We start from the raw sequence: 16,330 nt of genomic DNA, 5'->3' as shown, positions 1-16,330 counted from the left end.
TAGACAGTAATCTGAAGGTAGCGTTGTGGATTGAAAATTCATGAATAGCTAGTTAAATTAATAAATAAATATTTTACACTTTGAAACTTAAATTTAAAGCGCTGAATCAGGCAACCTCCTTCAACCAAAATTGAACTTATTTTCTACTTTCAACTCTGAATAGACTCAGCCTCAACAAATAATATTTCCGTGTACTCAAAGGTCATACAAATCTCCTTGCCAACTGCTTCACTCAGGTCAGGATCCACCGAATGCCAAAATTTTGACAATTCATGTTCATGATAAATTTATATATTTAAAAAAAAAAAAATCATCCATAAGATTCACGGGGATGGCCCGGTAGGATTATGAGCCTCAATATCTACATGCCGAATACCAGGAACAAGCTCTTGGATCTCTTTCTCTAATCTATCCACTTCACTTCCTAATGCAGTAACCACCTCTTCTCCTGCAACCACAATTTCAATTTGTGAACCAGACATGTCAACATCTCAAATTTATTAAATGTCCAACACTCATTTTGTGCATACCGTAGTTTGACATCATTTTAAGCAAAGCTGAATCATCCTGCTTCTTCGCAGCTTCTCGAAACTGTAAGACATGGATGTAGTAGTTCAGACATCACAAAATGAGTACAACTTCACAATCTACCAATGGGCATGGACTAGAGTACATAAATGCAAGTTCACAAACCCCTTTTCTTTTTTCTACTAACATGAAAGGAAACATTATGTGCTCGAGAAATGTGGCTGGAGACCCACGCAACATGATCAAGCAGAGTCCAACTTAGATTGTTTTTGGACGGGATGACATTCAGAAGACATATTATAATGTTTCCTTTTTTTGCTTTTTTCGTTTTATATCCATGAGTATCCAGGACAGCTTAATGCTTTTCTTACTAATTATTGAGTTTAAAAAGGCAAAACAGACTAGTGAGCATGCTGAAGATAAGGAGTATAAAAAGGCAAAACAGACTAGTGAGCATGCTGAAGATAAGGAGTATCAACCTCTCTAGCCCACTCTTCACGTCCAGTCCTATTTAGATAATTTTGCACCACTGTAACTCCATTGAAATCTGCTTCATACAGCCAGCTAAAGTCAAAATACATTGATGATACAATAATTTCATAAACTGCCTGAAATATAGAACTCCATTAAAGGTAAAACTGACATAACAGTGTTTTAGCACATGCATATTGAAAAATTTAGGGATCAATTATGCTATTAGGTGAAATCAATCTACTCCATCCCACATTTAGAGTATGAATACGACAAAACAGGTTTCTCGTTTGCAACCTTTTGTTGCAGCATAGGCCTATAAATTCTGACCTAATGAACAACAGAAGTGATAACACAACCGTATGATGTGGCAGCTATACAAGGGGAAACGATCAACAGGTATGCAGGATTTCAAAAGCTACGAACCATATAAGACATATGAAAACATACTGAAACAAGGCAATTCATTCCATAACTTATGAATCATCAAATACTACCAATGTCACTGACAAGATTCATCTTCCAAGTCGACTCAATTTCATGAACGAACCTAAACAGGAGATAATCTATGCAACATTGGTAAAGTATTGAAGAAAAAATTAGAGGGAAAAAAGTAAGTAAAGAAATTCCACCTATTTCTGCCTTGAATCTATAGAATCCTGGTCCAATCACCTCGCTTTTGCAATCATATAAAGCATCAACAACCTAGACCAGAAGACTTCACAACCTGAATTCATGAATTATAATATTAAGGTAAAGATGCAATTGAAATTTATCATGCATGATCGTACTGGATCATTCTTCAAGAATTGGAGAACTTTCTGCACATCATTTTCATCCATCGCTCTACCAATTAAAGCATGCCGATTACGTTGGATGAGGAATATGGCCACCTGCAATACAAATTTATAAGTTTTAGACTAATATGTGGTTTATAACTCGTGTAAATTTTTTACCCAACCCTTGTTAATATCCCGGTGCTTGTTGATATTCCAAACTGCAGAGAAAACAATGATATTTCTAACGGTTGATTTTTTTTAGTACAACAAAATGTGGGGTATGGGAATTTGAGCCTCTGTCCTTAACGTAAGAAATAGATGCTATTTACCATTGGGCTTGCTCATATTGGCAATATTTCAACAGTTACTAATCTAGCATATACACAGTTTGCCTCCTTTTTCCACTACATTAGTGGTTCACCTTTGTCCTAGAAGCTGTTGCTGATAAACCCTGAATATTATTTATCAACAAGGTTATAGTCAATAGAAGAATTCTAGAGCTTCCTGTCGCTCAACCCTCTGTTCACTAACAGTCACAAAGGCATGCTCTCTATTCCTCTCTTTGCCCTATTTATATTCCTACCCACGTCACATTACTTCAGCCATATCTAGTTGCACAAGTGGGTCCTGCCTTCCAATTAATTACATTCCCTCTCCACCATTCATGTTCCTCACACGCTTCCTCTTCTACACATTTCTAATGGGAGGCTTATCAGTTCTTTCTACCTCTCTAGGCTTCACTATCACTAATTCGTGTTACAGAAGACATTGTAGAAGACTTTGGTTATGGCTATTCTTGTGACACCAAAAGCTAGATGGTGGCCTTTCAAGGCAAAAGGTATGAGACGATCAGAATGGCTTGGTCCAACACCCTTTGATCTTTAGATTAATCATATATCTTCCCCAGAATAGCATCTTCTGATGGAAATAGATATTCTTAGCACGATAGTAAAGATTATATGGAACAACTATGTGGGAACAAGCAGATGTAGACATCCTTAGGTAGACCTGGTATGAAAGTACAAATAAAATCAGTCCATGTCATGCATGTTTCAAATTCTCAGTGACTAAAATCTGAGGCTTATATATTTATGTAACAAAATTAAGCTAGCCTATATGTTTGGTTTACATACATAAACAAGATTGAAGAACATAGCAAACAGAAGGTAAAAGTAAGCCTTTTCCCCGAAGAAAATTAATTGATGGCCAGGCAAACGAGCCTCCAAGTAGCAAATGGAAAATTCAAGGAGCACTTTGTCATCAAATGCAGGATGTCCGCATATTTCAAATATGAATTATCACAATGAAAGGTCACTTTCAATAAACAAATGAGGAGAAAAAAAAAATTATCTGCTCATAGCTGCATGCAAGCAAGACATACCATTCCAAGTAAGTTACCAACTACAATAGAACCAATGGGATCATAAATTGCATTCCCGGTGGTATTTACTGCAACAAGAGATGCAGCAGCAATCATAAGACCAGTGACTGCAGCACCATCCTGCACATTTCAGAAAACTGGATCAACGGAATCTCTAACATTAATATATTTGGCATCTAATGAGAACATCCTGCAGTTTTGTGAATTAATCTCCTTTATTGAAAAACATTAGAAGTCCTCGAAGATGATTGATCTAAAAAGAAAAAACATCTTAAACAACTTCTTAAACAACTAATGACTAAAAGGTCAGAAACTAATAGATCAGAATGCAACTCTCAACCTTCGACTCTTTCAACTATTCAATAGGGAAAGTTAAATATAGCATCAAGATATTTATATTTAATCACCAAAAGGTTAAAAGAATTAAGAGTATCCTAAGTGAGAGGGTGGGAGTATTAAATCAATTTTGGGAATGCATTCTTGCTCATGTCAAATGGGATTAGGTACTTCAAAATGTGTTTCATTAATATAATAATCTTAAGAATTTTTACCACATGAGGAGTTGAATATTTTGGAATGATGTCCATCAATCTAAAGTATGTAAAAATTAATACCTCTGTCATAACTGCTACAGATGTGGGATCGTGACCCCGCCAAACATAGTCTCTCAGTTTCATTCCCTCTGCAGCAGCACCTTTCTTGACAGCTTGTATGGCAACAACCAGGGAAGCACCTAAACAGATACAATCATTTTGCAGTAAAATAGAATTAGATATATTTATATTTTAAGGAAAATTTTGTCAATTTCAATTAAAAAAAAAAGATAAAATAAGACCTTCAATAATGAGCGAACCACCAATCACAAAAGCTGCATAATGAATATTGGCAGGAGGCTGAAGCAAACAAAATAAAGAGATAACACGTAGAGTTTCCATGAACAAAACAAGAGCCAAGTATCAAATAGGAATGGAGAAAAATTGAGAATGATAAAATCTGAAGCGAGATTCAAATTTCAATTGACCAATTACCTGTGAAGTCCACAAATTTTGAATTCCATTAACAATGGTAGCACCAGAACCAAGACAAAAGATCCCAACAGCAGATATCAATGACCAAACAAACCTTTCCTTAGAGTATCCATAACTGTTCAACAATGAAGATATCTTAGACGTGTCCAATAATTTGTGGTCATAAGAAAACACAAAACATTTACACAGGCAGCTAACTATCGTTCTTGTGGAGGGAAGTCACTCCATGTTGTAAAAATATTAATCCACTAAGCTGCATTGTGAAAATATAATTGTTACAAAACCTACCATGGTTGTTGAGATAAGCTTGCAAACTAAAGGATTAAAAGCAGCATTGACCTTGAGAGAGGTGAAAAGATTTTAACCCTTAAGGTATGCAAGCCAAAAAGAAGACCTTATAATAATAATAAAAAAAATTATATAAAAAATTTATTATATAAAGTTGGAAGCAATTGCCATAAAAGTTTTAAAATGGATAAAAACTAATACAGCTGAACGTATTTATAACTCACGGATGGAGAGCATCGGGGGCACGCCTTGAGCTACTCAGACCATAAGCAAGAAGTGCCTACAATGTCAAGATCAATTAGTTCCTCTGCATTCAGTGATTAATAACTTAGGTTAAAATTAGACATGGAGAGAGCTACTTTCCTAGGTGAATGGTTAAGATACCTGATTTGCGAAATCGGCAACAGAGTGCACAACTTCTGCCAACATGACATGGCTTGATGTAGCAAACCAAACCCCAAATTTGAGAGAGAAGACAAGGAAATTGCACCATAAAGCAGTGGTAACCGCTCGTTGACTAGGATAAAAATATCATACAGACCAAATGAACACGATAAGTTAACGAGGGGACAATAATTTCCACTAGTGTCTATATGATGAAAACCTAGTAACAGTGATGATGAAGTAGAACAATTCTCAGTTATTTGACCTTTTCACGTGCCTTCATTCTATATCTTTTGCCTGAGGATTCAACTCACCAACATTACACACATTTATGTTGAGTGCTATGTATTAGATCCTAAAAGTATAAAAATGAATTGAAAAGATTTTATCATCCTAATCCAACAACTTAAAAATGGAAACTTTTTGCAAGTGTTTACTCCTCTATTCAAATTAAGAGTTCACATTAATTTTGTGAACCTGAGATACACCCAGATGAAGTGTTTGAGTATTTGAGTGTTAAAGAATGAATTTAAAAGATTAAATTTCCCTAATCTAACCGTTCAAACTTTCTGGTGTAGTTATAATTTAAAACAAGACTTGTTTCCATACACCAAACAAGCTACGATCAGGTCGAGGATGGGAGTGATTAACATAACAGCAGTCGCCCACCTTTTACATTAACTAAAACAAACTTACGAAGACAGAGGCGCCTAAATGAGTATGTATTTCATAACTACAGAACGTTCAAGTGAACTGTGTAAGATGAAATGCCCTACCTATGATAATCATTGAATTCAATTCTCTGAACCGGTTTAGCTCTAGTGAAAAAACCTGCAAAAGTCCAATTAAGCATAAGACGAAGAACAGCTCCGTTCCTAGCAAAGAAAAAATAATGAATGCAAAACCAAGAGAGAAACGCGAATTCGAAGGAACGTACTGCGATGGAAAGCGTAATGATGATTAACAAGGGGACGACCACGATTAGAGTCGAATGAAATGAAGCCCAATAATACAGAGCGTCTCGAACAACTGGCAGCAGATGAAAGTCTTCGAGAGTGACAATGGGCTCCGAAAAGAGGGGTACCGTGACTGTCACATTCTGGTTGCTGCGGCTGATGCTGCTGTGGAATATTGGGGTCTAACAACGAAAATGGCGAAGAAGTGCAAAGAAAACGGAATGAGGAGGAAGATGAACGATGAGAATGGTGGAAACCGAAACGTTGGAAGAGGTAGGATGTTCGCATCAAAACGAATGTGCGAGGGTTGCTTTTGGTTATCCTGCTTCTGTATTACCACAGCATCGCCCCTCGCGATTCCAATTTCCACTACAGTCTACCAAATCAAGTTCTCTGAAAAAGCAGTGACCTCCATTGGATCGAACACGCAGAGGAAACGCCCTGCGCCGGCGGGTGATTTGAAGAACAGGAGCGAACCAGAAGAGTTGGATTCTGATTGCTGAAGCTGAAGCTGAAGCCGAGGATGGTATGGTAGCAACCGGCTACGAACTAGAACAGTGCGATACGATGCCGCTGCGCTGAGCCTGACGAGCTATGTGTAATTTAATAATATAATTTCAGCTTTCCTTTTTTTTTTCAAGAAAAGAATGTTACTTATTAATAATTTATTTACTTCGTTTATATATTTTTTTTTTAAATTAAAATAAAAAAATCAAGCAGAGTAGGAAAAAGTATATATTCTTTAATCAAGATAGGAAAAAGTAGATTATAGAAAAAGTAAAAGTTAATATATGTGTTTGTTTTTTAAAAATTTACTCGATAACAATCCTGGAAAAAAAAGACTTTTCTTTTAACTCCAGGCATGAGATTCGAACCCATGATTTCTAAATAAAAAATAACAATTTATTTTTGCTCGCTCCTTGGAGAAGTTTCCTTCTCTGCTTTTTATCTTTTATGGAATGTTCGTAAAAAAATTAATATAGTTCGTTTGAAAATAATATATATACATATATTATATTTTCTGGACCCATCAAGTTCAATTATTTTCATGGGTTAAAAAACTCAAATATTTGAATCTCCATCCCATGTTTACAATAATATACTCACAAAGTAAGAAGTAATAGAAACTTTTTTCAAGGCTCTGTAAAAATAAATACAGAAATTGATTTTGTCCAATTATATCATCAAATCAACTGTATATTTTTCCCAAAAAGAAAAAGAATCCCACTGATTTATTGTGGGAGGAAGAATATTTGTAAGTCTCCACAAATCAGTTTCACATCACAGGAGACAGGACTTGCTTACTTCTTCAATGGGGCACTGTTTGTTCATTACAAAGCTGCTGAGGATGATATCAACTGTTTGAAAATGGAAGCCAAAGAGAAGAAGAAAGAGCTAACATTTTCTTCAAATTTGCAAAAATCTCATATCATCCCCTCCCTAATGGATGAGGTGTTGAATCAAGATAAACAAACCAAATATCTTTGGAGCCCAAAAATGCAAAACCCTTATCAATATTTATCTAAGGAGTATAACAATATCATACAAATAAATTCTGTCTAAGCATGTTGGAGCTGCATTATTCCCAGAAGCAACAGCTGCCCCTCTGATCTCATTATCATTAACTATATAATATAGATTGCTTGAGGTTTTCATCTATATATAAAAATCAACTCTACCAAGAATTAGAATGCAATAAAACAGCGTGTTCAATCGGACCGACCTTCCTTCCTGCCACGCAACTTTATCAATGGCTTGTGTTTCTTGTCTGGTCTTTCAAAATCTCCTCCATTGTTTCGGCTCATAATTCGTAGAGGGTGAGCTTCTGTGTTGAACACCCATTCATCTAGAGGGATGACTGAAGGTGGTGCAAAGAGAAGATAGAGATATTTCAAAGTCTCTGCAAGGAAGAAACTCTGCATCATATTGTCCTTCACACCTGTGTTCACCTGAAAATACCAGTCACCGATGCGTCATTGATAATACATACAGATCAATGACCAAAACAATGACAGATATTTAAGAGTTTGGAGCATGCTTACGTCTTTCAGCCCGACATAACCTGATTCAATCCGGGAATTCTTTTCAAATGCTTGAAATATATTCCAACCCCACTCTTTGTATGTCTTGTTGCCAGTTAGGCGCCAAAGGTAAAAGAGTGATTCTACCGTCTCCGGTCTCAAGATATTCCAAGATGTACCAACACTCATATCCTAAAATTTCCGTTATGTGAAATAACATTAAACCACAATTAAAAAAAAAAATGTTGGCAAGAGATATTAGCAGGTTATTGATACAGACCTCCCCGGAGTAGAAGAAGTAATTCTCCCCAGCCAACTTTGTAGGGGTGGACTGGTAGAAATTATAACACGTCCAGGCAAGCTAGACCCAAAAATTTAAAAGAAACAATTAACAATAATTCAAGATCCAACTTTGAACCAATAAATGAACAGAGAAAACTTGAAACGGCCTGAACGATAATAGGGTTGGAGTGAAACATATACTTCATTAGAAGAGAACTTTTAGCATCAAATCCACTACCCATCTTTCACATCATAGAATAAATAAATCGTCCAAATGCCCAAATTTAAATGTTCAAAGCACACATGTTTTAATAAACTAATTATGCCTGCTTTGTCTAAGCCAAATAATTGAGGAGCAGACCCAAAGAGGAATCTGACCTCGGCTGATACAATATAAGTGGGACCATATTTTCTTCGCAGGCCCACTTCATCAAAGTGCAGCTACTTCAACTGTCGGATTATAGAAGTACAGCCCATTGATTTTGCTATATGATTTTTGGTGTTTGGGGCTTGGGGCTTGGGAAAAAGAAATTGATGTTATTATTTCACATTTAGGCTCTGTTGGACAACTATTTATGTTTTTAGTTTTTGGTATTTCTGTTTCTCTGATTCGTGTCTTCTGTTTTTAATAAACAAAAAATACAAAAAATACAAAAAGTTTCCTTAAGAGTGTCAAATATTCTGAAACAAGCACGCCCCAAATCATCCCATAAGGAGAAAAGCTTACAACTTTTTACCTCTTCTGCAAGTGTTAAATACTTCTTAGAATCTTCAGGATCATAACCAGAAGATCCCAAAGCTATCATTCCTGGAGCAAAGCAGGCCAGTTCATCCATCTGCCAGTCATACAACGTGGACAAAAAAATCCATATTTTACCTTCTCAAAATTATGATAATTGATAGAGAAATTACCCGACATCTTACTTACCTTGTCATTGAGGGCACCTCCATTCTTCTCACAAATATAAGTGAAGGATGATGGCGTTGTTCTTTTAATCAAGGTTGAAAGGCCTTTCATTGACTTCTCCCACATTTCCCTGAATTAAAAATAACAACAAACGGATCTGGTCTATAAAAACATTTGTCATATTAAAAGATTGGAAGTTCAATAATATATACTAAATAATTATAAACATGTACAAAGAACTCATGCATTACGTCAAATATTCCTAACTCTATAACGTAAAATCATTTTTCCTTTAATTTGCTCTTTGCGCTGAGATTATATTTGAAATGGCTCCTTACCTGTAAAGCTTAACATCTGAAGTTTTGTTTCCCTGTATCCATACCTTGAGCAAGTATTCATAAAAGCTGCAATGAATCTTCAAGTTAAAAGGATACCAGTGAAAAATCAAGAGAGGGTTGGAGAAGACTTGAAATGGAGGAAACAAAAAGAAAAAAGGAAAGGAAAACCCTAAGAAAATAAGATGCTCAAAATATCCGTACAAAATCGTAATCTTGAATGAATACCTGTCACCCATGGCACCAAAAGTTATGGTTGCATGTGATGCTTTTCCGTCATTTGGATTAATGTATATGGGAAGCAACCCATCATCGGGGAAACTTTTATTGAGCTGTAATATAACATTCTCAACCTGACATATGATACACAAAATATTCAATTTTCTAGAAGCCAATTGATCCCCAAAATAACACTTTACAATCAGGTAAGGATAATTATTATCATTATTATTATTTTGATTTACTGGGAGTCGTAACTTTGAGCCCCTACCTGCGGCTGCCTCAAGGCCCGAACTCAAGAGACATCAAGGATTTTTTATATTAAGCTCACCGAAAGGTTCGCACTAGAGAACTCTAAGTCAATTTGCCCAAGAGACCCCAAGCCCTTATCAACTAGACTGCCCTTTGAGGCCTATTATTATTATTATTATTATTTTGTGATAAACCAAACTTACATGGAGAGAAAATGAAAAAATATACAAGGGACATACAAAAAACAAGTCCAAAAAAGGGGATCTATCTATAAGAATAGACCCCAATCCAAAAGAACGACATAATTGGTAATTACAAAAAGTGTTAGAAATTGAAACCCAAAGAGAGGTATTAAATCTAACTAGCTCTCAAATTCCCCCCAGCCTGATCCCAACACCTATAAAAGTTCAATTATTCCTCTCAATCCAGATGCACCACAAAATGGCAAAAAACCAAGCCACTAACAGTGGAACGTTAACTGCATATACTAGCAATGGAAATCAATCTCCTAGTATAGAACATAAACAAAACAATAATTGTCATCGTAGCATCTATCAACAACTAAAAGTTAAAACATCACTGAGGCACATATTTCAAGACAACTAACACTTTCAACAACAATATTGGTACACAGCATAAGAGCCACCATTCTATCTGATTTGCGTCACATCTGCAGAGTAATCGAGTTTAAGTTAGACAACAGTAAGACAGCACTGATAGAAATAGACCTTCTCCTGATACTTTGGATCTCCCGTCCTTTGTGATAGCGAAATGAACTCTAGCTGCTCAGTACCAGCATCTGCAAGGATACTGGAACCCTAAGAAAAAAGGACATTATTAGCTTAATCAGAAAAAGAGTAATAATTATAAAATATTTTAGAAAGATATACTATCATCAAACAAAAGGAATTACAACTACGGAAGCTCATATCATAGCTAAAAAACCCCTCTAGTTAGCATGAGTGAAAATAGACACCAAACACTATAAATTGGATAAAAATAAGGTAAATAAAGGAAATTCACCAAAGGAGTATATTTGATAAAAACTCCCCATAATTCAGATATCATGATTGATTATGGGATTAAAAACTAATGATGACACCCAAAGTATATTTATTATATAGATGGGAGTGTCTGATGTAAATAATCCAGAAAGGATAACCAGGATTAAACTTCAATACATGTGGGGATTTCAATATAAACGTGAATTTCTTGGTCTCCAAAAGAAGTGGAAGTCTGAAAGCAGCATGCAAGTTCAGAGGTAAGAGCCATCTTGCTTCCATACAAGGATATGTAAGTAGCTTCATATCATAGTCTCGGACAGGACATGAAAGCATTATCCTAACATTTTGAATGCAATGGAAAACTAGAAAAATTGCAACAGTTTGTAGAACTTACCCCAGTCCATGTAGGATTATGAGGTCTTCCATTAGCCAAATTTATGAAGTTATAAGGGATGCCTGAAGGGGTATTCCATGCTGGAAGCAACCTATCTGCTAAATCCCTAGCCTTGTCAAGAAAAATCTTGTCACCGGAGAGATCATATGAACTGAGAAGTCCACCTACAACTCTGCATCCAATCAAAATAAAGCACTTATGAACAAACAAAATGTGGCTACAACTCTCCTTGAATTTCTCATTACCCAAAAAGCCATAATTCTGATGGTCCTTCCAAAACAAAGACAACTTAAAATTTAATGACATATTAAACCTTATTACGCAACCTTATGGTTGTCTCAAAAACACTAGCATCATAATCCTTGTTGAAATCCAATGAGCTCGCAACCCACCTGTAAAGTGAAGCAATATTAGAAAGGCATCTGATTTGTTTGCATGATTCTTTGGACACAACATAAATACGCATAGGGCATTGGCCAAACATATTTCTACTAGGCAATATAGAATTATTGGTTAGAATTAGACTTTAAAATGTTCAGGTATTCTTATACGATAAACAAACATATCATAACATTTTTTTTATGAGAACAAACATATCATAATATGGATCACCAACTAAACTGAATATCTTAGATTGAATCTTGGCAAGAAGGATTGGCATGTGGTAAAATACTTTTTTTTTTAATATCCGTGTGTCCAAGCCAACTTGCATGCACTTCGACTAATCACGAGCCAACCGCCTGACTCTACTACATTTGATTGACAATGAAACTCGTAAGATATTAAATCCTAGGTAGGTGGCCACCATGGTTTAAACCCATTCTCTCTCGGCCCTTTGCTATTACATTGACCCTTATGGACCACTAGGGAGAAATAGAATCATCAAAGAGTAATCTGCTCAGAGTATGCAGCAAACAAATTCTAATGACATCTAGATGCTGTTTTGGCTCACAGGAAGAACAAAAGATCTAAAGATTTAATGGAGAGTCAACATTAGTCATGTGCATTAAAAAATGAAAAGAAAGAAGTATTCAAAACACTCACTCTTTAGCTCTTTGGAATTGCTCATCAAGACCCATGATATACAATGTATCAAGAGCGTCTATTAGCGTTGCTCCAAGACCACCAAAGCTATTGATACCATTTTTTGATTGTGGCTAGTCTCACCCAAAATTAAGAGAAATTAGAAAATATAAAGTTGTTACCATCGACTTGAATGCTATATTTTAAGTTGAAAAATACAAATAGTAAAAATAACATAGGAAGACAAAAGAGCAATCAATCATAAATTATAAAATTTTAGGATGTTTAAAGAGTGGATAATTACACGTTTGGTGCTACATCTAATTCTAAACCCAAATTACTTGATATGTTGTTCTTTTGGTAAATCAATTCTTTTATTCAGGGCATCTTAATGATTTCTACAAAATGCAGAAACCAAAATATTAAGAGAGAGAGATATATATATATCGTAATTCATTTTAACTCTGTCAAAGAACCCCAAGACTGGGTAAAGAGGAGATCCCTGCAATTCCCTGTTTTGATTGTCGTATTAATGAGCTGCATAAATTAATTTGTTACAAATAATATGTAGGATAATGCATAAGATGGGCTAATGCTGTTTGTTACAATGGAAATGAGAAGTCCCTAATGCAAGGGTAATGAATGGGAAGATTGGGTTTGCTCGCTATTGTTCAAATGTATTCACGTCCTATATATTGTTTTTTATGTCGTTTCAGGACAAAAGAAAAAAAAGAGGGAAAGAGCACAGATTTGTAATTTTGAACATCATTTATACCTAAAATATGACAACTACTAGTAGCTTGATCAGAACATGAACTTAAACCCTCAAACCAATTCATATAAATTGAATATTAACTTAAAATGAAATAGTGCATCAGCACTTTAAGAGATTATATTATGCAGGGAAAAGGTCATCATACCTGCAGTTCGTCTTGTCCCCAAGCATACTTCTCATAGGAACTCCAGGCATGAATCATTGCTTCTTTGACTTTCTCTCTCCGCTCAGCATCAATAGGATCATCAACCTCCTCCTCCTTGGACTCTTCACTAGCTCTGACATTACCATTCCCTGTCTTATAGTTAGATTCTTCTACCTGAACATACAACTTTTCTGGTTAATCCACTCATATAGGCATATGAAAAGGTTGAATGGAAGAAGCCTAGCTCGGTATAAAGGAGGAATAAGCATATCAAATCTCTTACCAGACTTTTCAGTCGTAGCACCTCTGCATTTAACTTCGCAAGCTCCTCCTATACAGCAGTAATGAATACATCATAAGCTGGAAAAGAATATGCTAGGAAACAAAATACTCCCAAACTGAGAGAATTGCAATGGAAATTTTTCCTAACATTAGTGTCCAGGGATACCCCAAATGTCAAAACATATTTGAGCTTTTCATGTTATGTGGCACCCAGAAACTAGTCATTGACATTGATAACAAAAGCGTGTTTTGGAAACAAGACATTATATTCATAGAAGGAAAATTTGAACTTGGTCCTACTGGATAGAGTAGGTTATGATCTCGTCGACTGGCTTTTTCAGATCAGTAGTGTAAAGCCAGTGCAGACAGGTTTGGTTAATTAAAACGGACAATAACTATGGAAGGTTTGACTAGGAAATAAGATGAGTCGTAGTTCCAAAAAAGAGAAAACCCAAGACGGAACTCAGGGAGTGCAAAAGGGAATTTTTGTTTCTTTGAATGAGAACCCCTAGCAGGCATTACCATCCATACTCGATGGTTGATCAAGCAAATTTGTTCTTCGACTCTATGACACGGACAATGTGGTGTGCAGAAGTATCATAGCAAAACCCACCATTTGTAGCATATTTCATGAGGCCAAACATGTGTAATTATCGGTTTCTACAACTTGGGTTGCGTAGCCTGGGACATATACTTGTGTCAAGCCTGAACTAAACTAACTCTTGTCGCGAGAGATATAAAAAAGAGAGACCGAGATTTCTAATTTTTTAGATCAAATCTACTGAACTAGTGCCGTTTTCCAAGAAGTAGATATTAGGAGGACAAGACCCGGTCAAACAAAGAAATATCAAAAATTCGGATGCTAGGCTAGGCTGGTTGCATTTTTCTCACGTTCCAAGGTCCTAAAGAACCAGGCAACCCAACTTAGAACTTAGACGACCCCTTTAACAGATTTTCCTCGTAAAATCTCATAAAATTCAAATCAATTCAACTAAACATTTGAGAATGGACTCTCCATTGGAAAATTAACAGTACCTCATGTTCTTTGAGCAGAGTCTGTCGGTCCCAGATTAGTAAACTAGCACAAGCAAATGCCACGAGAAGAAAAGCCAAACGTTTCGGTCTCTTCAGGTAGTACGATGGATGACAGTACCTCCATTTGCTTGTAGACGATCTGGTCCTAGCCATGGGATCTCAGAACGAACTCTACCCCGACAAATCACCTTTCCCAGATTCACTATCAGAAAATAATTTCCCACTCGCCGTCGAGTGATCTAACACATAACGCGACGGCGTGCCAAAACACGCAAAAGCAGCATAATTTATGAAGAGAGGGAGAAAAAAAGAGGCAAAAATCGAAGCATTTCGTGATGAAATGATGTTAGTAAAGATCGCGAGTTGGAGATGCGTTTCTGATGTTTGAAGCAAACTGGGAAATGGCAACGGAAGAGACGGTGAAGGACGGTATTGAACGAAGATCGCAGAGAAAAAAGTGGGGATTTTCAGTAATATGGAAAATGTTAATTTAATTGTTCGTGGAGATTAAGCTTCCGGTTTTCTTCACTGACCAGCATGGTCCACCAACCAATAACATTTTGACACGTTGTCAACTTAATTGGACGCTGGTTAACTTTAAACAAACACCGTAATCTGCGATGGAAAATAATCGGCACCATCAAAAGTGAAAAATCACACTTGACTTTACTATATTTTTCTTTTTTTAATAAAACTAAAATGATATCTCGTGAAAGAAAATTCGAAATATATCTTCCATTCCCATATTTATATTTATAGTACTAATACAAATAATAATAATAATATAAAATTAAATTAAGTATATCAATCTATTATGTGTTCTTTCGGAAAAAAAATATTGTTTTGCTTGTTGTGTTTACTTTATTCGTTGATTTTTAAGACATGTTTATTTGATTTTGAATTATTGTATAAATATTAACCATCAAAGAGCGCCCAAGCGCTTTTTAGGCCTGCTCCGTTCATGTATGGTACAATTTTATTTTATAAACTTACATACAAAATATTGTACCATTTAATTTTCTAAGTTGATAAATCAATGATAATATTATATATCGTAATCTATACCTAACTCAACTAGTTAATACACCTATATTTTTATCAAAATTATGTGAGTTGAAATTTCCGTTCCCATCAAATGAAATATCATGTAAAATTTACATTAAATACCATTAAAGTAGTAAAAAAAATCAAACTTGGAAGAGTTTTTTTATGACCGCATGATTGAGTTTGCAAATTGAGCAATTAAATTCTAAACATATTTATATAATTATTTCTTATATGATATAAATGTGACATTTGTAGATTAAAAAATGTGTCAACTATTTCCTAGTTGCCCTGACACTTGTTGTGAAGGAACAAGTAATCCTGATTTCCAGTCAGTCTTAAGATTAGGAAAATCACAAACATTAGTTGTAAAATTATTGGCCTAAATATCTTTTAGCTGCTTGCACTCGGTAGACTTGACTGTTTTGTGATATATCATGTGCACCAGTGGTCAATCGAGAAATCTTTATCCAACATAATTGTGTTTGTAGTAATCAGATTATTATAAATATGTCTTACATTTTTCTTAAAAAATAGCACACTATGTGAGTTATATTTACGATGATTATAATTGAATGGTTTGTTAATTTTCGTATTACTTATGACAAATTCATATACATATAACATATTTTGTAAGAATGAATAATCGATAAGAAACGAGACATACATTGATCAAATGGAAAGGAAGATCACAGTCCAAGCAAAGTAAGTACATTACAACACTTAACGAAGTCCAAATACCCAAAAGAACAACATCAAAGCGCCAAAAATGTGTCATAGCACCCACATAACAAAAA

The 16,330-nt window shown here is 35.4% G+C and overlaps 2 protein-coding genes across 2 annotated transcripts; both read right to left on the bottom strand.

Annotated features, from left to right (window-relative positions):
* Window positions 1–37: 37 nt before the first annotated feature.
* On the bottom strand, window positions 38–6,434 carry LOC111019096 (Cation efflux family protein). Its single transcript, XM_022295385.2, has 13 exons — window positions 5,797–6,434; window positions 5,636–5,690; window positions 4,860–4,992; window positions 4,700–4,755; window positions 4,188–4,302; window positions 3,995–4,052; window positions 3,774–3,892; window positions 3,160–3,279; window positions 1,791–1,892; window positions 1,632–1,704; window positions 1,008–1,075; window positions 531–591; window positions 38–448 (listed from the first exon to the last, which is right to left on the bottom strand). The coding sequence occupies exons 1-13, from the start codon at window positions 6,101–6,103 to the stop codon at window positions 324–326; spliced, it is 1,392 nt and encodes a 463-aa protein (XP_022151077.1). The 5' UTR covers window positions 6,104–6,434; the 3' UTR covers window positions 38–323.
* An 879-nt stretch (window positions 6,435–7,313) lies between these two features.
* On the bottom strand, window positions 7,314–14,980 carry MNS1 (alpha-mannosidase 1). The gene is made up of 14 exons (XM_022293289.2): window positions 14,490–14,980; window positions 13,456–13,503; window positions 13,173–13,346; window positions 12,274–12,386; window positions 11,556–11,621; window positions 11,230–11,401; window positions 10,560–10,649; window positions 9,589–9,713; window positions 9,364–9,429; window positions 9,047–9,155; window positions 8,856–8,954; window positions 8,117–8,197; window positions 7,858–8,028; window positions 7,314–7,764 (listed from the first exon to the last, which is right to left on the bottom strand). The coding sequence occupies exons 1-14, from the start codon at window positions 14,640–14,642 to the stop codon at window positions 7,525–7,527; spliced, it is 1,707 nt and encodes a 568-aa protein (XP_022148981.1). The 5' UTR covers window positions 14,643–14,980; the 3' UTR covers window positions 7,314–7,524.
* Window positions 14,981–16,330: the final 1,350 nt, after the last annotated feature.

The sequence above is a fragment of the Momordica charantia genome (genome assembly GCF_013281855.1).
Source record: "Momordica charantia cultivar OHB3-1 chromosome 9 unlocalized genomic scaffold, Mcharantia_2.0 BLBB01000009.1, whole genome shotgun sequence".
In the NCBI taxonomy this organism is placed as follows: domain Eukaryota; kingdom Viridiplantae; phylum Streptophyta; class Magnoliopsida; order Cucurbitales; family Cucurbitaceae; genus Momordica; species Momordica charantia.
Note: the sequence above shows the minus strand (reverse complement) of the source record. Positions and strands in the feature narration are given on the sequence as shown.